The sequence below is a fragment of the Thermobia domestica genome, chromosome 18 (assembly GCF_964235325.1).
Source record: "Thermobia domestica chromosome 18, izTheDome1.hap1.1, whole genome shotgun sequence".
Classification (NCBI taxonomy): Eukaryota; Metazoa; Arthropoda; class Insecta; order Zygentoma; family Lepismatidae; genus Thermobia; species Thermobia domestica.
Genome location: NC_137471.1, coordinates 139,372,312 through 139,398,933, shown reverse-complemented (window position 1 = coordinate 139,398,933; position 26,622 = coordinate 139,372,312). Strand labels below are relative to the sequence as shown.

Genomic DNA, 26,622 nt, shown 5'->3' with positions numbered 1-26,622 from the left:
GAGTATTCACACAGAAGAAATCAGTAACCGAGTTGACAAGGAACCCAACATAATATTGGATTCTAATTCAACTAAAAGAGCTGTAGACACTTTATATCAACTTGTGAACACATACACATGTAAGCGCAAAACCAACAGATGACCAATGATATTGTTCTATAATATGATCGATGTATCATCTTACAATAGATTTATTTTGTGAACTTGAAACAATCCAAGCTGACAAGTAGGAAATCTCATCAAAAGAAGATTGTATTTGGAAGAACTTGGAAAATCTCTCATTTTACCTGAGATACAATCTAGACAATATATGCTGAAAGGTGACGAGACTCTAAGGATCGTAACCAGAGCACAAAGAAATGGTGAATCTGAAGCTACAGTAATAAAACCCGAAGCAAATTCTTATCAAGCGTGCAAGGTGCAGATACTGTCCATCACCTAACGACAACAAGATATTTGGTTTGCTTTATTTGCAAGAATCATATGAAATCCCATGCTGCTTATTACTGTCCGCTCTGTAAATAAAGAGTAGTGTGATCGCGTCTAACGCTTACCAAATTGTTTCATGGAAGCTTGTCAATAGTACCGCTTACCAAATTTACCAACAAGTGTTATGCGTGTCTAATGTGTTATATTCTCTTTACTAATTACCAATCTTGTGAAGACTAAAACCAGTAAAACATGTGGCCTTTACGAATATGAACAGCTGCATATTAATAAAATTCTGACTACCATAAGCCATCTTGTTTTAGTTGAAAATAACTAATGTTCAAAGTTAAAATACAGTAAACCATTAGCAAATGTTCAATATTTGTGTCTAATTCAAAATTTCCTACATTTTGGTTTCATCAAGAGTATATACACATCATGATGATGATGAAATTTTCTGCTCGAAGGTAGGTCTTGACCCGAAAGTCCCTGTGCAAGGTGACCCCACGACGGTTTGCTATTGCCTTCCATGGGATGATGGAACATCCTAAGGACGGGACCTACAATTCAAAGTGGGATCCGAACCACTTGTGTCTCCACCGGGAATCGAAGCTGATACCTCTTGATTATAAGGCAGCGAGTGTAACCATTCATCTACCGGGGAAAGTATGTACACTCATGTCCAAAATTATTGTCGCATGTCTATAAATATGTTGTTGTAGGGAAATAATTTGATAACGAATTCGCCCTCTATTTCTTAAAATGTTAGTATGTGTAGAATTGGCAAATACATGTATGTGGCAAATTTCATGTCAAAAGATCCGTAAATAAAAACAATAAAACGAAAATAAAAATTTCTTGTCCATTTAGCAACATTTTGTTTTACTCATTCTAATTTTCGTATTTACAATTCTTTCCCTATGAAATTTACCACAAATATATATTTTCCGATTATACACTTAGTATCAGTATTAAGAGTACACTGCAAAATCATTATCAAATTATATTACATGAAAACATATTACATTATATTACTTACATGAAAACAGTTATAGATATGCGACAATCATTTTGGACATGAGTGTACATGTAATGCATTGTAAAATATTTAAAGATACTTAAAATATTTTCCTAGCACTAGACTATTAAATAAACTAGTCATTGTTTGAAAACCTGGTCATTTTCCAATACAATTTAATTATGGGTCATATTGACCCGAACAGTATATGTGTATAGTAAATGGGAACAGAGCAGCAGGGTTAAAATGGAAAAATTAGAACCTTTACTAGAGACATTTATATTTACTTAAAATACCATTTTATCGAGCATAGCCTTAAGAATTATGAGGAAGGCTTTAATATCCAATATCCCTGCCCCATAGAATTTACATATTTATAGCATTCAATAACAATATCGTTCATCACTACTTTGTTTTAAGAAAATTAACAAAAATATCACACTCATAAAATTTTCCCCATTTATAAATATTACCTACTTTCCATATACTAGCTGGGCAGTAAATGTGGAATGTGTGTGTTGGGCACCTTTCGGGAGTCCTGTTGTACCACTGGTTGTAGGAGTCCATATTACATCTTCTTGTGGATTTATATCAGCCGGGATACAAACTTTAAGAAAAGACAATAGTTCAAGCATATTTTCTATTCAACTCATTAACCCTTTTAGGATTTTTGGTAACTTTAGTTGCCATAGCGTAGTATCGTCTTTGACCGTTTATTAAGCTTATATAACAGGTATTCAAGCCGAGTGTTTTTATTAGCCAACTCAAGAACGGACCAAACAACAAACACCCCAGATGCGTTTCGGAAACGGATGGTCAACTTGGCGGCGCCAAATGAGGGCGGAGGGGGGTGACATTTATTTTTTCTTAAGACCAATTTCAAAAATTGTTCACGCCTTTAGTTTTCGTAATATCGGATTGGAACTTTGCATACGGATTTATGTACGTTCGGGTATTTCTCAAATTTTTCGGAGATCCCTACGTGAAATCGGCTCTGGGCACGAGGGGCTGATTTTTTCAGAAAAATTTCCGCTTTCCTATTTATCGGGTTCAGGTATATGATACGTACATGTAAGTAGTACCGTTGGTAAGAGCTTGTTATACTAAAGAAAATAATGTTTGAACCATGATTCTAGGCCAAATAGTAACGTCGCAGTAAATTTATATATATATATATATATATATATATATATATATATATATATATATATATATATATATATATATATATATATATATATGCAGAAAGCCTAAATTCAGACTTTCAACATTTTTTTCCGCCCTTTGTTTTCAAGATAAAATATTGAAATTTTGGACACTCATTATGTACAGTCACTCTCATGAGTACCTGGACCTCAAGTAATGGAATTATAACAGTCAGGGGTGCAGGTACTTTTTTGTGGGTGACTGTACCTAACAATGCATTTTTTGGAAAAAATCAGATCCCTACGTCAACCCAGGCCTAGGCCTGAGGGGCAAAGTATCTTGGTTGGATTTTCAAAAATACTTCCGGGTTTTTTCCTAATTTTCCGATTCAGGTGTATTATACGGACATGTGAGTCATACCGTTGAAAAGGTCTCATTATACTGAAGAAAATGGCGTATGAACGATGACTTTAGGTCAAATGGGAATAACACAGTACATTTTTTAAAAATATATGTACATATATGAAGAATGGGTCCCTTCAAACTTTCAAAAATTTATCCGGTTCTCAGTTTTCAAGACACAAGAATGAAATTTTGCACACGTATTATGTAGGCTACATAACAACGTATTTTTCTTTTTTAAAAAATTCAGATCCCTACGTGAACCCAGGCCCGGGCCAGAGAGGCACAAAAATTTCGAAAAAAAAAATGTTTTAAAAAAAATCTTCTGTTTTTTCGATTATCTTGTTTGTGGTGTGTAATACGGACAAGAAAGTGGTACCGTTGAAAAGTATGATCTATCCTGAAAAAAACGAGGTATGACCCATGATCCTATGATAAATAGTAAGGAAGCAGCAGCTGTTTGAGCGAAATTCTAAAATATACCTCAAAAAGTGGACATCCTAAAAGGGTTAAAGATATAGAAGTGAAGTTCTAAAAAATAACAGAAAGAATCAAACATTTTTCTACGTATGAAAATATTTAATATTTTATGGAATTAAATTTGCTTTATAAATAATAAAATATATATGATTCACAAATAATTGAAAAATAATGGTACTTGCATATTTCTATAATAACGAGAAAAATGAGGTAGACATGTTTCATAGAGTTAATTGATGATACACACTTGTATTTTCGCAAAGTGATGTAATTTTGTAATTATGAGAAAATTATCGCACTAGTTACAAGCATAATGAACATAAACACGCTAAATAAAATACATAATATTCTACGGATATACATTTATACTAACTTTGCATCTTCAAAAAAATCATAACAAAATGAATTTATATTCGTAGAAATCGATGCTTTCTCACTATAACTTTCAATATAGCATCATATATTATCTAAACAGTAATCTGAGAACGTCAGAAGTTCAAAAAAAAAAATGTTACTAGCTTTTTTTATACAAATAAACCATATTTGCTGTAAATATATATTATTCGTATGTTCAAATTACTAGAAAACTATCCCTAACAGTGAAATAGTGACTTTAAATTTTAATTTCCTACTGTGAAGATCTTTAAAATTACTAATTTTCATCCCACAAATGAAAGCTTTGTAACGGTGCTAACTTCCAGTCAATCAAAGAGCTAACTTCGTCTTCAAGGAAGTGCTATTTTAACTTCTTGATCAAGGCTCATAAATCACCACACAAAGACATCAATTCTGCCCAGTTGTCACTCCACCAACTCTTTAAGACGCCTGGTAAGTGAGAGCACCTTAACCCGTCTCTAAGACGCATGATCTTTGAGCTCCTTTACTTCCTCTCTCAGACGCATCATCATTGAGAGGCGCCTATCCAACACGCCCTAAGACGCATGAGTTCCTTTAAGTACACCAACAAACCTCCTAATAATTAGAGAAATTTGTTCTTATTTGTAATATTTTGTACTGAAGAGGAAAACTTTTATAAGAAAAGGTGATGGGAAAGTTCAAACTCCCGGGTACCATCTTTTGCTCTATCGAGGGCGCGGGGCTCAGTGGTATAGCGTTCACTTCCGGTGCTTCGGATCCCTGGTTCGATCCCAGCTCGCGCCGTGTGGACTTTGTGGTGGACAAACACTGTGCTCGTGGGTTTTCTCAGGGTTCTCCCGTTTCCTCCCACCTTCTTCATTTCATTCATTTCTCATAATCACCGTCTCCTTTAGCATAACCGTGGGACGTAAAACTTAAAGATTTCATTTCATTTTCTTTTGCTCTGCCATATAGACAAGAAACCTTTACAATATTGTGTCTACATTACGTTTGCACTAAAGCAAGTTGGTTTGTTTATCTTTTATCATTCATAATTGTGTGAGAAATATCCATAAAGATAATTGAAGCAACATCAGCGAACATCCTAACTTTTAATTCCTCATCTGGTCTTCTGGCAAAATAAAGTATTGAAGTCCAAGGATCTGTATTCTACGTAACAGTACGCTTATTTTAATATTGGATTGAAATATGTCTGTTTTATTCTTTGTAAAGTGCTAAATAATCTCATCTAACTCAGGCTCGCAACTAGAGGGGAGCCTGGCCTTCCCTAAACATTTCGTGGCCCCTCCAGACCTTAACACAAAAAACAAAAAAACACAATTTAGATATGTGCAAGAGAGTTTCTAATGACTTGGCCCGCTAACATATCCATGGCCCCCCCAAACCTCTGTGGCTAGTAGCGGGCCTAATTTAACTTTGATTGTTATTGAGCATTGTTAAATTATATTATCAGTGGTGTGAAAAATTGGGCCAAAAATACCAAAATATTTTACGTTTTAGAAGAAAAGCTTCAATGAAAAGTTCTGTTGCTAATGATAGTAAGTTACTTTGAGCTCTTTATGCAGCTGGAATGTTACTGAGAAAAAAACGAATCTTTCAGCAAACTATGAGCGAAAGTTCGCAATGTTACCGTCGATGAAATTTTTATTTTTAACATAATATATAAAGTAAAAGAAGTTGGTCACCGCATTTATTTATCGTCAGGAGACGCTAGAGCAACCTCTTTTCTACTGCAACGCATCAGTATGGCAGTACAAAGAGGGAACGTTGCATCAGTTTTGGGAACGCTACCCTCTGGTAAGGAACTGGAGGAGATCTTTTGTCTGTAATCTCGGCGAAGGTTTGAGGATGCTGTTGCGAGGCTTATCACAATAACGTGTATTAGTGGGTAATTATATTTTGATATTCTGTAAAATGTAAATTGTGTACTGTTCAAGGAATGTAATCTTTTGTAGTTTTGCCAGCGGACTTAATGCAAAGTGGGTTCTGTGCGTAAAATTGTTCATGTCTGGTTCCTTTTTTTTTTTTTTTTTTTTTTTTTGCTGTTTTGTTTACTGTTTTGCTGTTTTTCTATCGCTGTTAAAATTTGCACGTGTTACTACTAAAACTACTAAGAGGAATATTAGTACCAAAAACCTGGCCAAAATTATTTACTGTTTCTTTAAAAGTTCCTTAAAAAAAGTATGTATATTAACGTGTAATGAAGATCTTTTCCGTGTTGAAGGGTGTATTACAGTTGTAGTTTGCTTGTCAAAAATCTGTATTGTACAGTATAATTACGTAACATGTTTATGATCATTGTAAATAATTATTATTTTTATGTTATTCTGTCGTTAGTAAATAAATTAAATCCATAAAAATTAATATATATAAAGTAGCTAAAGTTTACAGTCCATACCATTCTCCTGACCATCTTTCAAAAGTTTGTTCAACGAAATGGCACCCTCCACTTCACCTATCGAGAGTAATATAATGTCAAGATCCAACAAAGAGATGGTCGCTTTAACATGTGATTTCGTCTCTTCATCACACAAAATAAATTTTGCGTTGCAATCCTTTATCATCTCAACCTGAAATTCTAAAACAAACAACAAATTTAGTATGTATAGGTTGATAATCAAGGAAAATTGTTCAATATTATAGTATCTGCATTTAACGGGGGAAAATGTCCAGAGATGATAGGCATAGAGCTGAACAGAATATGTCAGTACAAAAGCGTGTGTGTAGTTTTCGACAAAATCAAGAGACATACTACCTATTAAGTTCAAACTGATACTGAAATATATCTTCATGAACCTCATCATTATGGCGCTAGCAAGATAATATCTGTCCATACCGTTAGCTATCACTCTTTTTTTGATAGCCAAGATTTGAGGTTCAAGATCAAAGAAACGCAATAAAGTAGATTAGTAAAGACATATTTAAGATTAAAAGTAAGTTTTGGCTGTAGATTTAACAATAAGAAGACAGACAAAATAATTAACTTGACGTTATCTGTAGTATTAATGTGCAATCGTTTAAAATTAGCTGTAGCTCGTACATTTTTGTTTTCTTCGTATGTTTTCGGAATTCAGCATGTCAATTTGGATACCACACTGAAGTACTAAATCTTTCGCGGGAATAATTTTTCTTCAAGATGTTTGACATAAGTTGAGTTGATTTTTAGTTTAAAGTCCCTTTCAGCAACGGGACTATATGAGACGTGATCTACTCATTAACGCGGAATCCGAACCACATGAGAATGTTCGAAATGAGTTGTGCATGTAGTGTGTTCATTTGTATGTGTGGGTAGATTGTGAGATTGCAATGATAGTGCAGAGTGCAATGATAGAAACTACTATTCCATAACCTCCCTACTATTTCATAACTCCACCAATTTATATATTTTCACATGTTTAATACTTATTTGATTCCTGAGAATTTGTATGACTTCAGTTTACTATATACAAACAGATTGCCCGTTCCTTGTACAGAGAGAGTACGTTTCATTTTGGACATAAAGGGCAATGGGGGCTGAATTTGGATTTAAACGGAATCGGAAGTGTCATTGTTCATCTTAGCGACGACGGAAACTATGGATGCAACACTAATATCAGTCATTTTCGATCAGTTTTATATATCTCCCCCTCCCCCAAGTTACGGAACTACATATGGATTTAAAGGATATCAGAACTGTCACTGTTGATCTCAGTGAAATCGAAAACTATATATTCCACACTAATATCGGTCATTTTTGATCATTTTATATCCCCTTTCCTCAAGATATGGAGCTGAATTTGGATTTAAACGGAATCAGAAGTGTCATTGTTCATCTTAGCGACCGCGAAAACTATGCATTCGACACTATTATCAGTCATTTTGGATCATTTTTAAATATTCCCCCTCTCAACCCTAAGTTGCACTGTCAAAGTGAAATTATAAAATACCATCCCAGTTCCGAACTTCATTTATGTTAAAAATTTGATCGAGATTGGTCGGATGGTTCAAGAGTTTTGAAATCACAAACATAGTCAATTTCAATTTTAGAAATCATTAAATTACTTTTAAGCCTGTAAAAAACTTACCAAGTTACTTGTTAAAGAGAAAATTATATTTCATAATCTTCTCAGTTAATCAACCAGTCTTTCAGAAATTTATGAGTTCTGCCTATGAAATCAAAACAGATTATACTATTCTTTTACTTTCGCAATTTCACTCTCCCAATCATATTTTATTCCTTATGCTCAATAAAATTATTGGATCTTTTACAATATATTAATAGTCTGAATAAATACTTTACCTTCTGAGTCCTCAGGTGATCCTCCACGAATGGTTCCATTACATATCCATGTACCCAAAAAGAAAAGAAATAGTTGTGCCGTTTCACTTGTGATGAAGTACAGAACATCACCTTTCTTCATACCAAGTTTAGTAAGAGCATTTGCAATTTTTTTTGATAGTGGTTCAACCTCCTTAAATTTTACTGACGTTTCATGAACGGTATCAGTCTGTAAATAACTTATTTCGATTAATATATGATGGTAGTAATGAAAAATTTACAATAATCCTGTTAATCCTAATCCCATTTAGGAAGTCAATATTAACATATGAATATATTAGAAAATATACCACTACAATTCGGACTAAAGTAAAATATAAATGGCCGCCTCACTCTAGTGTTTTAGTAGTAATCGCATGACTTGAGGACACTTTGGACTTTGACCCCGACCTTTATGACGTCATAGGTCAAAGGTCAATGACCTTGGCCCGGGGTCAATGACCTAGGGGTACCTAGGACCACCCCCTCTAAATTTTGGCAGGGGTACCATGGCCCACCCCCTAAATTTTGGCAGGGGTACCTAGGACCACCCCCCTTAAATTTTGGAAATTGCCAAATCTAAAAATTTGGTGTGGTAGCCTAGGACCATAGTATGTACCTCTATCAGTATTGGGTGTCTATGTCGTTCCCTTTCATGGGTAAAAAATTGCCAAAAATTCAAATTTCGGGGGTTTTTGACCTAATTTATCCCCTTGGATGAGGTATTATTACCCTATATGGTTATATGGACGTATACAGGGGTCCATTACCTATCATAAGACATGGGTATATTAATGCCCCCCTTGAAAAATTTGGGAGGGGTACCTTGGCCCACCCCTTCAATTTTGGAAAATTGCCCAATTTCAACATTTGGTATTATAGTATAGGACCCTAATATGTATTATGATAAATTTGGGTGGTCCACCTCGTTCCCTTTTAGGGGTACAAAATTGCCAAAAATATAAACGTAAGCAATACGTTATACCACGTGTTTGGTTTTTGGTCCATTTTATCCCCCTTTGATGAGGTGTTATTATCCTATATAGTTATATGGTCATGTATAGGTGTCCATTACCTATCATAAGACATGGGTACATTGGTGCACCCCTTTAAAATTTTGGGAGGAGTACCTTGGCCCACCCCTTCAATTTTGGAAATTGCCCAATTTAAACATTTGGTATTATAGTATTGGACCCTAATATGTATTATGATAAATTTGGGTGGTCCACCTCGTTCCCTTTTAGGGGTACAAAATTGCCAAAAATATAAACGTAAGCAATACGTTGTACCACGTGTTTGGTTTTTGGGCCATTTTATCCCCCTTTGATGAGGTCCTATTACCTTATATAGTTATATGGTCATGTATAGGGGTCCATTATCTATCATAAGACATGGGTACATTGGTGCACCCCGGGAGGAGTACCTTGGCCCACCCCTTAAATTTTGGAAATTGCCCAATTTAAACATTTGGTATTATAGTACAGGACCTCAATATGTATCATGATAAATTTGGATGGTCCATATCGTTCCCTTTTAGGGGTACAAAATTGCCAAAAATATAAACGTTGTACCACGTGTTTGGTTTTTTGGTCCATTTTATCCCCTTGGATGAGATTCTATGATTACAGGGATCTATTTCCTATTATAAGACATGGGTATATTGCTGCACCCTTCTTAAATTTTGGCAAAGGGGGTCCACTGAAATTGTCCAATTTAAGCATAGTGCAGGACTTCAATATGTTTCGGTGGTCCTATTGTTAAATTTTTTAGTACAACCACGTGTCCGGTTACTGACTCAATTTATCCTATTTGATAAGGTATGGACGGGTATCCCCTTTCAATTTGGTAGGACCCTTCGGGTGTAGTACGGTCACGTGATCGATGATTTGGTTTTGATACGCGACGAGGTCCCTGGTCAATGTTCTCTAGGAATTAGGTGGAAACTTTGCACAGGGTTCTCGTCTTATATCGCACAGTTCTTTAGGAAAATCTGATAACGTTGTATATAGAATGAACAATAAAAACACATAGATAAGCATAAATTGTATTTTATTCATTTTTCTGGTTTCTTCTTTTTCTTTCTTATTGACAATGTTTGTATATTGAGCTGGGTTTCTTCATTAGACTGCCTCCTCTTCTTGATTGCGATGATTTGTTTCCATGTTTTGCAGCATAGCACCCGTTTGCAAAGCTTCGTAATGTGAATTCTGTAAAAAAGAACGAGGAAAAAGATGATTAGTATAGAAATAGATGATGATTAAACAATACATTTGCAATGATAAATATGATAAAATTACCTGGAAGGTATATTGCAGCAGTCTACGATCATTAACCGTGGGTACTGTTGTGAACAAGTATTGAATTTCACGCAGAGATTTTCCTTGGGCTTTACAGCACAAATAAAAATAAGCATAATAGCCACATACGGATGAACCAAGACTTTGCATTTGGCTATTATTATATTTATAGTACATACAATGAAGTTTTAAAAATGCAACATGTTGTGATACATAAGGAGGAAGGCCATAGCTGTCAAAATATTCTCCAACACTGCGATGATCAATATAAATTGCAATCCAATGACTTCCTAGTTTTGTGGATGGATCTGTATTTACAATCATTGCCAGAGGAAGAGAAATCCGTGAGGGTAACTCATCGCTTGCAAATACCCCAGTAAAATGATTTCTGAATAATGGACTACCGTGTAAAGCACTAGCTAATTGTAATGTATTCAACATCGTGAATGGAAATGATACATAACGTATACGTACCTTGTAATTTAAAAGTCCAGGATAATGTTGCGCTGGTGGTCTATCTCTAGGAGTGAGGAAAACTCTCCATACACAATACAGTTTGCAGGTGCTGCTAATTTCTCTTGGAAATGAACTTCCAATCGGATGGCTCCATGTCGTTGTAAATTCCAATAGTGACAATCTCCAGCAGAAGAATCGGGAGTTAGGTCAAATACAAACAGTGTATATCCATTCTTGTAGTCGGCTCTTGAAATTGTATTTCCAGTATTGGTAAAATGTATGCCAGAGCCTGAGAACAATGTGTGGTACGATGAAATGTAGAGATTTTCTTCAAAGTTGGGTTGCAACGGTTTTGAAGGTACAGCTTTTCCATCCACGTACAGTGTAAAGAAATTAATGTTTAGATGTTGAAATTCAAATGGATTGCTGGTAATAGTTCCACTGGATGCTTCATTCGATGTAAATCCTACAATAATACGATTTGGCAATGTTCCCATAAACAGGTTATCAATAGTTTTGGATTGTATATCCTTCGGGATGGTAAATGATTTCATTTGAACCCTTGTCAGAGGATACTTTGCCGGTGTAGATTGTAAAATTTTATTGTGTGCCAATTTGACACTAGGGCTGATGCTAACTTTTTTCACCTGCAACGATGCATCTAGAATATTGATTTTTGCACTGACACCACTTTCACCGGCCATGAGACAAAAGTTTGGTTTTGCAGGAATAAGTTTCACACGTAATTCCACTCCATGAATTAAAAATTTATCTTGATTAAAAATGTCACAATGAAGATGTCCAATCATATCGAATTTCATACTTTGTTTTGTCAGTTCATAGCGTTGTTGAAATCCTTTGTTCTCCCTGGTGGTTGCGTTCATATGACCAGCCGTATCTTGAAACCACATTGCTGTTTGTAAATGTGTATTTTTAGCTCCATCACTATAATTGAGCAGTTTTTCCAGGTACGAACGATATGGATGATTATGTGACGGAAATGAAATCAGTTTATTGTTCAAGTAGATTTGTACTTCACTAAACATAGCATTTAGAAAATCATTGACAGGTGCAATTATTGCTTTATCCGTTTCGGTGAAGGATGAACCATCTGGTTTCACAATTTGTGCTTGGATGTATAATAAGGTTTGTGGCAAATCAATATATTCATCACTGCTACCACTCACTACAAATTCTATTGGTGAATTTTCAGCTATTGAACTAATTGGTTTGTAGCCTATAATACGATTGTCCAGAACACTGGTTTGCGTGGGCAACGTTGAAAAAATGTCCAATTCACTTTTTACACATTCACAGGATTGATGATGTAAGAAAGCCATCGTTGAATTAATCAAAAATATCTGGTGACGATGCCAATGATCTCTTCTTCTTCTTATGTGATAATTTACGTCTCTTCGTAGGATTGATGGTGTTGTTGATCGTTGGAAGGTCAACCTCAAACTGAGAGCAGTCATCCCATTTTCGTTTATGATATCCACTTCCCAGCATAGTTTTCAACTTATTTTTAGCTTTTTCTTGTAAATTTGATTTTGCCTCTTGCATACGTTGATGAAACGATTCTTCCAGCGGTTGATTCGAGATCACAACATCATTAATCATATTGGCACCTGATTTTAATAATTCTTTTCCCACAGTTTTAGCTCCTTGCTTCACAAGTGGTAACACTGAACGAAATAAGCCACCAAGGAAACTTCCAATGCCATGTCCTGCTTGATAGGGACTTCCCACATAGACGTTGCCGATACCAGACAACGCTTGTTTTTGGTAGTATTGCAAATACGGATCAGTCATGACGACGACGACGGAAATGTAGTTTTGTACACACCGTTCCAAAGGTGAATGGCATACGATGACCTGTGCTATCCCTTATATCGATTTGTATTTGCTCAAAATTCATTTTTTCCACCGGAACATAATGTGCAGGATTAAAGATTTGTACTGCATGACTTCCAAAAGTATGATTCACAGGATCCATGTTGACAATTCGTAGCAAGGGTACCATTGTATCTCCAACAATGACAGATTCAATAATGTCACAATAGACGTACATTTGTGATGGTAAGCCTAATCGTACATCCGGTGTATATTGTCCCTTTTCCATATCTTTTAAATCACTTTTTGGTTCAAATCCAAGCATTAAACTAACACTTGGTGAGATTTGTACAGAAGTATGGATTTCCTTTTTGGGATGTCTTATGAGGCATATATTATTAGTTGCGTCATGGGATATAAATAAATTGGTTTCTTTATGATGTATATTAATTGCATGAATAAGATCCCGTATATTGTTATAATAGCGTACAGGGATCGTTACAACCTTCCACGGTTCTTGATCATTACTACTTGATGATTTGTAATATATTTTATTGTTTTCACTGTTAATGTTCAGCAAAGAATGTGGATAATGAATCTCTACAATTGCCACATCCCATTTCTGGCGAAACTCTACACGTCGTTGTAATTTCGTAATATATGAAGTCAATGTATTTTCTGGAAAATAATCCATGGAACTATTACTGGGAAGTGTAACGTAAAAATCTTGATCAGGTTCCATTCTTCTTCTTCTTCAATGAAGTTGCAGGGATCCACGAATTGAATGAGGAAGGATATCCTTTCCACTGGACGAGATACTCCTTTCTGCGACCTTTTGTTCTTGTACGTAATATTTTATCGATGAGGAACGTCGAAGGGAGCGGCACTGGTTGTAATTCTTCTCTGTAGAAAACACCATCGATGAGTTGATGATTTAAATCCTCTAGTCGATACACTGGTGGGTTTCTTGGTACAATGGCTTTTACTCTGAATATTTCCCAAGTCCAGTTCTCGAGGTAACCCTTGTCAAAGATACGTTTTGTTTTACTTATACGAACAGTATCACCAACAGATAAATCCGTATCTTGTTTTGAACGTTGTAGCTTTTTGTCGTATAAGTTATGCCACACCTCCAGTAAATTGTCCTGAGAAACGTTTGCAGGTGCCATTTTAATACTGGAATGCCGACTTTCATTGTATGCTTTTACAAGTAAAGGCAATACTTTGATGTAATTGTATGTTTGATATTTGGTAAAGTATTTCCACATACGATGTTTCAATGTCTGATTAAATCTTTCTGCGATGCTGGCTTTAATATCTGGATCCTTTGTTGTAACATGTTGCACGTTGTGTTTCCTGAAAAACTTTTGTACTGTCTTGTTGGTAAATTCAGTTCCTTGATCACTACGTAGTACAATTGGTTTCCTGTCCTGGAAAATCATTTCAAATGCATTCACTATATCCTCGGCACTTTTTGATTGTAGTGGTACAGCCCACCCGTACCGACTAAACACATCAATCACTGTAAGAATATAGCGGTAATTGTCATTATAGTTTTGAAGTGATTGTAAATCATTTAAATCACATTCCCATTGATCATCAATATTGTTGACAAGATAAAAATCTCTACGGAAACGACGACGTACAGGACGATGTAACGTGTAGGTAGGTTGTTTGTTTAACCAAAGTTTTATTTTGGCTAGAGGTATAGATTTTCCTGTGGCTTGCCATAATTTCTTTGCAGTAGAAAATGATGCAGGGTGTGCTGGATTGTAATAAATGGATTTCAACTTTTTGTTCATGGTTTGTACGTTGACCATTGTGGAATGATACGTTTTCTTTTTGGTCGGACTTCTAAAACATCATCATCATCATCTTCTTCTTCTTCTTCTCCGGAAGAAAATAATTCAGGTGCCGGTTTTGGTGGTGCAGATCCTTCAGATGCTGTTGTACTATTATGCTTGACAATATAGTTTAATCTTCGTGGATTACCAATCAATTCTTGAGGTGTGTTTGACGATGCAAGGTAGTTGCAAAACAATTCCCAGCCTTGAGGATTAGAATGTTTCCTCGGTCGAGTCACATCACACATTAAATCTACAATATTGGATCCATGTAGTTTATTGTCGTTGATGTACACTGTTCCTTTATGATCCCATGTAATTGCGTCATCTTGTTTTAAACGACGGAATAGTAGTTCGGCTTTCTTACGATACATTTGTGGTATTGCGGCTAAAATTTCTTGTTTCGTGCTATCGTCAACATTCGGGACGTCACCATCAGGTTTCATTGATGTAATTGTAAGTGGGAATGGTTCTTCTTGTTTACGTATCACATAAAGATATTTCTGTAATATTCTATTGTACTGATTCCATTTTTCTTCATCACTTGGATACGATGTATTCAATATAGATTGCATTTCACGATCGAGATTAGATTCTCGATTTTCACTCACACGGGATGATGATGCATGCATTCGTTGAAGCATTTCTGGTGGGACTAAAACCATCTTCTTGCTATGTTCCATGATGTTTATTGTTTAAACAAAATACTGGATAACACACTTCCTACAATAGGTGCAAGTAATGCAGGTAAGAATCCTCCTTGTTGTACGGCTAAATGTTTCTTCTTTTTATCCAATGATTTTGTATTGTCTACGAGATAGCGGAGCGTGTTCTTGTAACGCTTTAATCTTGACTTCTGCGCACTTGTCAGTGGAACATTGCCTTTTAAGACATTATAACAACATTCACAAATACTATGAATTAATGAAGCGTCTGCATTGGCAATAATAGCTTTACGCAATCTTGGTTTAGCTTTGTGCAGAGCACGTAGCAGATCAGCGTGTTTCACTGTAGGAGACATCGTGACAGACTAAGTCATTCTTTTCACATGCACAATAATTTAAACATGTTTTGTTGGTACGTAAACATAATGATGCAAATCGTCGGGATAAATATTTGTACGAAATCGCATTTCATCGGGTGTATCTTGTTTAAGATCCATCAGTAAATAGCAATGTGGATTTCTTGTTGCGTCTGCATAACTTTCTTGTAGAAACAGTGGATGCTCAGGCATGATTTGATAACTCATATGCTTGATTTGTGACTTGTCACGTGGATTTTTAAACAACACCAAATACGAACAATTTAAACTCATATTTCTATTTGCTTTACTTTGATGAAATACATTTTGTGTTATAAAAATCACACTAATATTTCGATGATGTGATCCTTTTGTGAACATATCAACAATATCACTATTCACTTCTCGCATATGGTCATCAATAATAATCAAATGTGGTCCATCTTGAGGCTGAAAATCTTTCATTCGTGGAAGTCCTTCGTGAAATTCTACTGGAATCGGCATTGTTGCATACACGTCTTGCCATTCTGCATAATACCAGTATATCTTACGAAATTTTGCATTGATCATGGTTGGGAGATGTGACAGTAATCGCTTCACAAAATACGTTTTTCCACACCCACTAGGCCCTGCGAGAATACAGGTAAATGGATGTTTCCACTGTGTATCCATGATGAACACTAACACCTTGTTTCAAAATGATGCGTATTTAAAGCGAGTACAACAATTCTTGCACTCACTGGTGTGAAAAGGAAAAATCCGTTCATCTGTTTATTGAATAGTTGAAAACCGTTTATTTGTTAATCGAATAGTTGAAAACCGTTTATTTGTTAATCGAATAGTTAAAAACCGGATAAAGTTTAACGGTTAACCGTGAAAGTTGATCATTGTTTGATTTAAATTCTAATTGAAAATTTTTCGTTTGAAATTTGTTTTGAAATTTTCGTTTCAAAAATTTTGTTTGAAAATTTTTTGTTTCAAAATTTTTGTTTCAAATTTTTAGTTTGAAAATTTTTTCGTTTCAAAAAATATTGCTTCAAACTTTTTTTGTTTTCAAAATTCTTTAGTTTGAAAAAAATTTTCGTTTCAAAATTTTTGGTTGAAAATTTTTCGTTTCAAAATTTTTGTTTGAAAACTTTGTTTGAAATTTTTTTTGTTTGAAAATTTTTGAAAATTTTTCGTTTCAAATTTTTGTTTTGAAAATTTTTTAGTTTCAAGATTTTCGTTTAAAAGTTTTCGTTTCAATTTTTGTTTTGAAAAACTTTGGTTTGATTTTTTTTTTTGGTTTGAAAGTTGAAAAAAATTTAAATGCCATGAATCTTTCCTATAAAATTTCCACCTAATTCCTAGAGAACATTGACCAGGGACCTCGTCGCGCATCAAAACCAAATCATCGATCACGTGACCGTACTACACCCGAGGGGTTATACCAAATTGAAAGGGGATACCCGTCCATACCTTATCAAATAGGATACATTGAGTCAATAACCAAACACGTGGTTGTACTAAAAAATTTGGCAATAGGACCACCGAAACATATTGAAGTCCTGCACTATGCTTAAATTGGACAATTTCAGTGTACCCCTTGCCAAATTTTAAGAAGGGTGCAACAATATACCCATGTCTTATGATAGGAAATAGATCCCTGTAATCATAGGATCTCATCCAAGGGGATAAAATGGACCAAAAAACCAAATACGTGGTACAACGTTTATATTTTTGGCAATTTTGTACCCCTAAAAGGAAACGAGGTGGACCATCCAAATTTATCATGATACATATTGAGGTCCTGTACTATAATACCAAATGTTTAAATTGGGCAATTTCCAAAATTTAAGGGGTGGGCCAAGGTACTCCTCCCGGGGTGCACCAATGTACCCATGTCTTATGATAGGTAATGGACCCCTATACATGACCGTATAACTATATAAGGTAATAGGACCTCATCAAAGGGGGATAAAATGGCCCAAAAACCAAACACGTGGTACAACGTATTGCTTACGTTTATATTTTTGGCAATTTTGTACCCCTGAAAGGGAACGAGGTGGACCACCCAAATTTATCATAATACATATTAGGGTCCAATACTATAATACCAAATGTTTAAATTGGGCAATTTCCAAAATTGAAGGGGTGGGCCAAGGTACTCCTCCCAAAATTTTAAAGGGGTGCACCAATGTACCCATGTCTTATGATAGGTAATGGACACCTATACATGACCATATAACTATATAGGATAATAACACCTCATCAAAGGGGGATAAAATGGACCAAAAACCAAACACGTGGTATAACGTATTGCTTACGTTTATATTTTTGGCAATTTTGTACCCCTAAAACGGAACGAGGTGGACCACCCAAATTTATCATAATACATATTAGGGTCCTATACTATAATACCAAATGTTGAAATTGGGCAATTTTCCAAAATTGAAGGGGTGGGCCAAGGTACCCCTCCCAAATTTTTCAAGGGGGGCATTAATATACCCATGTCTTATGAAAGGTAATGGACCCCTGTATACGTCCATATAACCATATAGGGTAATAACACCTCATCCAAGGGGATAAATTAGGTCAAAAACCCCCGAAATTTGAATTTTTGGCAATTTTTTACCCATGAAAGGGAACGACATAGACACCCAATACTGATAGAGGTACATACTATGGTCCTAGGCTACCACACCAAATTTTTAGATTTGGCAATTTCCAAAATTTAAGGGGGGTGGTCCTAGGTACCCCTGCCAAAATTTAGGGGGTGGGCCATGGTACCCCTGCCAAAATTTAGAGGGGGTGGTCCTAGGTACCCCTAGGTCATTGACCCCGGGCCAAGGTCATTGACCTTTGACCTATGACGTCATAAAGGTCGGGGTCAAAGTCCAAAGTGTCCTCAAGTCATGCGATTACTACTGTTTTTCGAGAAAACGTCTCTACGAAATACGTGAATTTCAGAGTTATACTTTGATATTACACTTCAAGATCAAGTGTTCTGATAATATATGTCTGTAGTAGGCGTTAGTAGATTGCCTTAACGAGCATTCTAGAAATTAAGTAGTTTTGTAGGGCTGGGAAAAGGTAAAAGTATAACAGTAAGACAGCGGCAGTAAAGTGCACAAAAAAATTGAACGCAAGCCTTCCACTCCAATTTAATTTAATCTCTCTCACTTGTCAGAGCCGTTTAAATTTTATTGCAGGAGAAAATACAATAGACACTTTTGTTTAAATACTATAGACATAAATTTTTAAACAATAGACTTGATGATATTATATTCATAACTCACATTATTCTAAATATTAAAGTAAATATCCTATCAATGTTTCCATTAAACCAAATCTGTTTTATAATGAGCACGCTAAGATAAAATTAATCACTATCTTTAGAGCTCATATTGATTCATTTATACCGTTATAAATGACATTTTACCGGTAACACATGACTAAATGACCAACAGTGCTTACATGTTTATCACAGTTAACTGGAGTGTCTGCATCAGTTAGTTGTGTAGAATGAGCTCTTCAAGATGCATCAAGATGTGCTGCATTGATAAAAAAAGATCATTGTATGTCCATCGCCATGCAGTGAATGAAGATGTCTTATATATTGGTGTATCAAAGCGCAGTGTTCAATAATGTATCTGCAAAACAGCTTTAGAATTGTGGACTCCAAAAGTTCCTAATCCACAGAGTCCGCCAACTAATTTCACGCGTAATCAGTGGCGTATTTAGGATTTTGTTTCGAGAGCTATGTACATTCTATATATATGCTGGGTCTAAGTAAGTATACAGTTATTATATATACTATATATAAATTTATCTATTTCGGGGGGCTTGAGCTCGATAGCCAACCCCCCTAAATACGCCACTGCGCGTAATTAAGGAAAGCCTTTTACAAACTAGTGGTGGGCACAAAAACCGGTTTTTCAGTTTTCGGTTTTCTCCAAAACCCGGTCCGGTTTTTCACCGAAATCGGTTTTGATTTTCTCCAAAACCGGTTCGGTTTTCGTTGAAACCTGTTATTGGTTTTCTTCAAAACCGGTTCGGTTTTTCACCGGATATGGTTTCGGTTTTCTTCAAAACCGGTTATTTTTTTTCAAAATTTGTTGTATTTTTAACCAGAATAGTGTTTCGTTGTTCTCCGGAAAGCAATTCCGTTTCCACAGAAATAGTGTTGTGTTTTCCAAAAAATTTCACCGAAACCGGTTTCGGAGAAATAACCGAACCGGTTTAGGAGAAAACCCAAACCGATTTCGGTGCGGTTTTGTAGAAAACCGAAATGACAATTTTTTGGTTTTTCTAGAAACCGGTCTCCGTTTTTTATAAAAAACGGTTTTGCCCATCCGTATTACAAACCCGACAGAATTGCTGCGTATTTTGAATGCAGGTCCATTGCAACCAATTTCCTAAATAACATTGCAAAGGAAACTTGATGCAACGGACATTTGGAGTCAAGTATCACAAAAGAGGCCACATCTCATTAGAGTGCATAAAACCTCACGTCTTCAGTAGAAACGAGAACAGAGACACTGGATTGTAGAGGAAATATATAGTGTGGTTCAATGAGTTGCTTTTTTGCCTCTACCGTATTTCAATGATGAAAGGTATCGATTGCACTGAACTCCTAATGAAGCGTTTCACTCGCAGTGTGTTGAAGGTATGGTCCAAACCCATCAAGGTTCGTGATGGAATGGGTGCGTCTTTCTTTCCATGCCTTGAGTACACTCATACAGATAAATGAGCATGAATCAGCATATTCTCAATCAGGAAGTCTTGCAATTTCTCGAAGAATATCAAGTGGACAAATTAAGACGACAAATGTCGTGCTCATAGGACTCAACTATTTAAGCAGTTTAATGAAACTTGAGGAACTATCTTGCACCTACTCTGGCGGTGGCCTACAAAATAACTAGCTTTAAATTCAACTGAAAATCTGTGAGACTATTTGAAGCAACAGACGAAACAGAAAAATACAATCCTAGTATTTTGCTGGAATTTCAGGTTCCAGTGATTTACATCGATCTTTTATGTACACGTCGTTGAAACAGTTTCAAGCAGATAGCCGATAGTAGGTAAGCTCTACGACAGTGAGTATATCTTGTCCACAATGGTGATATAAATATATCATATATGTACCGAAAGTTAACAGTTTGGATATATATACAATTGGGGCCGCGGTGGCTCAGTGGTAGAGCATTCACCTCTGGTATATGGGGTCCCGGGTTCAAACTCTGCTCCTGCCAATTGAACTTTGTGGTGGACAAACACCGTGCGCGTGGATTTTTTGGGGTTCTCCCGTTTCCTCCTACTTTCTTCATTCCACCATTTCATTCATTTCTCATAATCACCGTCTCCTTTAGCCTAATCGGCATAACCGTGGGACGTAAAACTCAAAGTGGTAGTGTATTCTACTTTTGAAGACTGGAAAATAGCATACAAACAGAAGTAACCGTTCTTCTCATGGTAAGAGATTAAATTCACAGAAAATATTTGAAGATGCTCGTTGAGATGAGATGGAAAACACTGTACTTCTCGTAAACAGGATTATCTACTCAAATTGCTTACTTCCACCAAGAATGATAGTTTCACCCCACTTGAGAATTCGTGCAGCAAAGTCATCTACTCTTCTCCGAAATGTATTTTCCAATTATCGAAATTCAGATACTTGTAAGGAAAAATACTTGATAAATGTATAATTGGGTCGAAATGATCTGATAAGAAAATGTAAAGTACTTGTGTTCTTCTAACGAGGAGATAATGAAGTACACTGTGTGCAAAACTCAGGGATGAAATAGATAAAGTGACAAAATATTTCGTAGTCAATGGAAAGGAACGAAAACCCGACATCATGTTCCCACAGGTAATAAGGAAGTATTCACTTGTAGCATTATGCAAACTAATTGAAGAATTTCATGATGTATTTGAATTAGAAGTTTTTCGACGTGTACTGAGAAATTGTTACTAAATGTCTTAATTTAAAGTTACTTTACTTCATTTAATAAGTTATGTTGTTCCAACACTAGTTTTGTGCTTTCATTTGACCATTTGTAGATTTTAGTTTGTAAACCCCATACTCGTATAGAGGATAGTCATTTAAACCATAATTTGCCAATGAAAGTAGTAGATTAAAAATCAAGTGTTTGAGTCTTTTGGAACACCCTATTTGGAAATGACATGGTATGATATCTTTAACTTTATTTACAAGGGAGTCAAAAAAACTCCCGGAGGCATTTATATGATGCAAGCACAATGAATCTTGTGCAACATACTCCTTAGGTTTCCTAATTCTGCATTTAAGAAGTGTGAACACGTTTTAACAGGCAGTATACAAATAGTGTAGCTAAACGGAGGAGTGTTTAGTAATCATTTGGTGGTGCAATTTCCCAGATCGAGCAACGCACATACATCAAGTTCATGTCAAATTGCTGAATATCTGATTCAGAGAGTTTGATAGCCTTAAAATCAGTTTAGCACCATCGGATGTTTGGCTCTTTCCAGTGGCGTATTTAGAGGGGATTCCGGGCTTAAGCCCCCCCTCCGAAATCTTACTTACTATAGTAAAGTATATAAAATATCTTGCAGAATTTTCACATTTTCAGGCAAAGCCCCCCCCCCGAAAGTTAGCAAAGCCCTCCCCGAAACAAAATCGTAAATACGCCACTAGCTCTTTCCAAAGCTAAAAATGATCGAACGCCACTGCTGAACTTCAGATGTCAAAAGAGGCCTTTCGTCGGTGTTTCCACCAATCACAGGAGCGGTAGAAAAAGTGTATGTGTGTGTTCCGAAGATGGCAACTTTGAAGGCGATTAAGTGTGCTTATGTTGTGATAACAAAGAGCTACAACAGAATTCCGGGAACTTTCTGACTGTCCCTCGTATGAAGTGCCTTTCTTTTTCATGTAGTAATGAAATAATTTGTTCTTAGCCAGTGCAAGATTCATTTCGTAGGTGTAGTGCCGAAAAATCCAAATAGTGGGAATATTACAATATTCACAGAGAGTCATGTTAGACAGTGCACCCATGTTCAACTGTAATACTAAATTTGAAAATATTTCGTTATCATTGACGTTGAAGTTTTCAAAGCAAATATTACACAAGAATAGTTGAGTTAACGCTAGGACAGAGTTACTTACCACCCATTTGGAATCTCCTAACTGAGGAAGAACATTCTTCAGTTTTGAGAATATAAAATCAGTGATGGGAATGTTTGGAATTTCGTCCTCTTTCCATAGAAAAGGAGAATAATAAATTATCTCTTCCATTCTGTGCAAAAATTCTTATGAGAAAGTAGAAAACACCTGAAAATACAAAAGTTACTACTTGTGTGTAAAATGTAATAATTAGATTTTTCAAGATGATGCTGTAATTATTGCATTACAATTATTCTATGAAATATTACGTAGAGTGGGACAAAATATATTAGGAATGTAAGACAGCGGTACCCTTACTAATTCTTAAAAGAAAATCATCACAGATCGATAATACAAGCGATGTCGCCTTAACTTTCCGTACTGTGAATGATGTTGATGTGGACGGTTGCGTTACTGTGTGAGCAGGGCCGGCCCAAGGCAAAATTTTCATCCGGGCAAAGTGACTTTTTGGCGCCCCTTAATCCTAGCCTATATTTTACATTTCATTACAGTGATTTTAATGTTTTAAACCCATTTTTCAAAAAGAAAAATTAATTCTCAAACACAAGATAAGACCTATAGGTATATTTAATACTTAAAAATATACATATTGTGTTTTTATTGTTATTATTTACCTTGAGATATTTATAAACAAAAACAATATCGAACAGAATTTATTGAATACTACTAATGATGACTTGATTACTGTTATATTGTAAATTGTTTTGTTATCTCAATAACTTTGTTTCCTCTCCACTTCAAAAGAGTAACATATAAAATCCAAAAGCATTCATTGCCTGAGAAAAGTTCACAAAGAACATGGCCCGCTATATTTATTTTATTTATTTATTTTGCCTGTTTTGACTTAAAATATGGAGAGTATCTCCTATAAGTTCTACAGTTGTCAAGTGTATAAATGCAAATTGTAATTACAGCTTATTACACCATTTGAAGTACAAAATTATAACAAACATCACATGTTAAATTTGTTATATTACATCATTACATCATATTCATACATCGTTATCATTTGCAAATTCCTGAACTAAATAATATGCTTTAGAAAGTAACCGAGTAGGAATTTTGTTTTGAGTATTAAAATTTACCTCTTTATATAGTCTCATATTATAAAGTCTCGTACAATTTAAATCAACATTTTTTTGGTACTTGGAGTAATTTTGTTGTACTACGTAAATGTCGTTTAATTGCCACGTGTTGTATGCATGAATATCTCTTGCTTGTACAAACATCTGTTTGTTTTTTTTCACGAAGTGTATAGATTTATATATGTATAGGCTTGGAAGGGTTAAAATTTTCTGTGATCTAAATATTTGTTTACATCATGTTCTTTTATTTAGTCTGAATATTATTCGTAGTATTTTCTTTTGTATCCGAAATGTTTCTTGACTGCATGCGGCTGACCCCCCAAAAATAATTCCAAAACTGAGAAGTGATTGAACTTTTGCATAATATACCCGGCCACGTGGGGGAACAACGTGGAGCACCCTTTAAAACAGTAAGGTGGCCTAGGTGGGGTAATCAAATTACTTACAATTAATTTATTAAGTACTTATTCACATTTAAGTTTACAGAGGGATAAATAAACTGATTTAAATTCAAAAGTGGTCTCATTACAGTATAGCAGAAGTTGAAGCTGAGAATGGTCACACAATATACGTACAGTATATCTACGACTGTGCAGAAAGTAATAACTACTTTTACTTTTTTTTTTTTTTTTTAAGTATTTGCTGAATGTCTGACACAAATTTTACAGCATTGCTAAAGTGTGTGTTGATTTTGTTACTCATACTAGATTTGGTTGGATTTGAGTTTTATTTCAGCAGCTAAGCTATATGAGATGGAGACCCAGGTGCGCAACCAGGAATTTTTCTTGGGAGGTGTCCAAACTTTGGGGTGGGGGTCAGTAGTGTTATTCTAATTGTTTAACAACGGATCTCTCTCTCTCTCTCTCTCTCTATATATATATATATATATATATATATATATATATATATATATATATATATATATATATATATATATATATATATAGAGAGAGAGAGAGAGAGAGAGAGAGAGAGAGAGAGAGTAGATAGATATGAATAGGTAGGTTGATAGATGTAACTCACATAGGAAGCAAACCATACAAGATAGACAAAAGCAAAGTTTTCACTTGATACTATAGGTGATAAATAGCAGCCTACACAGCATCCTAATATTACAAGGTGGTGTGACGAAATTACATAGCACTGCGAATATTTTGGAAACGAATTATCCAAGATAGATGGTTGTCAAAAAATATTGGAAAGACCTTAATCCAGCAATGGATCGACAATTTTTGATAATAGTATGTATGCGTTTGAAATATAAATAACCCTCACCCTCATTCTTGATATCTGAGCATTAGAGTTTAAGATATAAACGCTTAAAACTTGTTCTGAGAGATATGTTTAACCTTGTATAGGAAGAACCTAACAACCTTGAGAGATATCTTTAACCTTGTATAGGAAGAACCTAACAACCTTGAGAGATATGTTTAACCTTGTAAAAATTTCCAAAACCAAAGGTAGTTAAAGTAAACTTTACTGTTCCTGGCTATAACTGGGTAAAATTTACTATTATGTCTCGGTTTAACAAACGGTTCTCCGAACTGGAAATATTTTAACAACTGGCTCTAGCGAACCGGTGCGAACCGGCTGAATAGCATCACTGGGTGGGGGGGGCTAATACTACTGCCACTGCGTCCATGTAGTATTGAATATGTACTATTCAGCACGGTAAGTAATTGTAAAATACTTTCACCTACATTTTCAGGAGGGGAGAACTAGATTGTTTTTTTATAAGAGAAAGAGCACAGATGAAGTGTAAGATCAAATTGTCATGCAACATCAATCATTTCCCTGTTAAACAAGTATGCCTAGGTAGTTCTATTGAGAAACTGTACAAATGTGTGCTGAGTTAGAAAGTTTTGGAAGGGGTCCGATCCCGCTAGATCCCCATGGGTGCACCCCTGCGTGAACCTACAGCTTAACGTGAGATTCGAACCACATGTTATTCATACTATAAACAAAAATACTAATCAGATTTGATAGTAACAAGAAGAAACATGAACATATCAAATTATTCATATTCTGCCGGCCCCGCAAAGCTGATGTGGGCCCCGATATTGTATTTATGAATATACAATATTTGGCACAATTTGAATGCAATTTGTCTTAAAATCCTCATATATATACCTTCTGCATCTGAATGCCCCCCCCCCCCCCAAATTTACAGAGAAATCGGCGCCCTTGTGTGAAAGCCATCTTGGGGTACATTCAAGTGTTTCGGACGTGTTGCTTGACAAATCGTCTCCTTCTTTGACTGATTTTATTCCTCATAAGGAAGAATGCATTGTGAACAGTGTTCGCAGCTTTGCTTAAGAAAATTTCCCTCGACGGACACAAAATTTTCCCTTTTCTTATCAAAATTTCCCTTAGTTTGTTGAATGTCCAACTCCTATGACAAAAAATTATGCGATAAAATCAATTTAGCTACATTAAAGAAAGTGCCAATCACAATAGTCAAAGAATATCAAAGATAGTAATGTTTCCACACAAATTGTAATGACATTTAAAAGAAAACAGAAATACTTACATAATTTCCTTGCCATGTCCATTGTCAATTTGTGAAAGGGTGTTCAAAAATTCAATTGAAATGTCATTTAGTAAGCAAGAAAAGAAATAACGATCAATCCTATTTTGATTATATATCATTTCAAACATGTAATATGTTTCTCCTGCGTTTTTTCAGATGCGAAGTTTACATGTCGAAAGTACTGAAAATGACGGAAATTCACACCAGTATTATGCACAAGGGTTATTATGGTCTCCGTGAACGGCGCTAAGTAAATTTGTGCTTC

The 26,622-nt window shown here is 35.4% G+C and overlaps 2 protein-coding genes across 2 annotated transcripts in view; both read right to left on the bottom strand.

The window, feature by feature from the left end:
• The window catches only part of Msr-110 (DUF3736 domain-containing protein Msr-110), a 172,847-nt gene that overhangs the window by 30,117 nt on the left and 116,108 nt on the right, over nucleotides 1-26,622 (bottom strand). The window lies entirely within an intron of this gene.
• LOC145675902 (uncharacterized) overlaps nucleotides 1-26,622 on the bottom strand; it is a 142,922-nt gene that overhangs the window by 95,041 nt on the left and 21,259 nt on the right. Inside the window, exons 2-5 of the mRNA XM_081746696.1 lie at nucleotides 22,725-22,889; nucleotides 8,133-8,340; nucleotides 6,252-6,431; nucleotides 1,925-2,054 (exon numbers count right to left, since the gene is read on the bottom strand). Of these exons, the coding sequence (XP_081602822.1) occupies nucleotides 1,925-2,054; nucleotides 6,252-6,431; nucleotides 8,133-8,340; nucleotides 22,725-22,853 (647 nt within the window). The 5' untranslated portion in view covers nucleotides 22,854-22,889. The remainder of the gene's footprint in view (nucleotides 1-1,924; nucleotides 2,055-6,251; nucleotides 6,432-8,132; nucleotides 8,341-22,724; nucleotides 22,890-26,622) is intronic.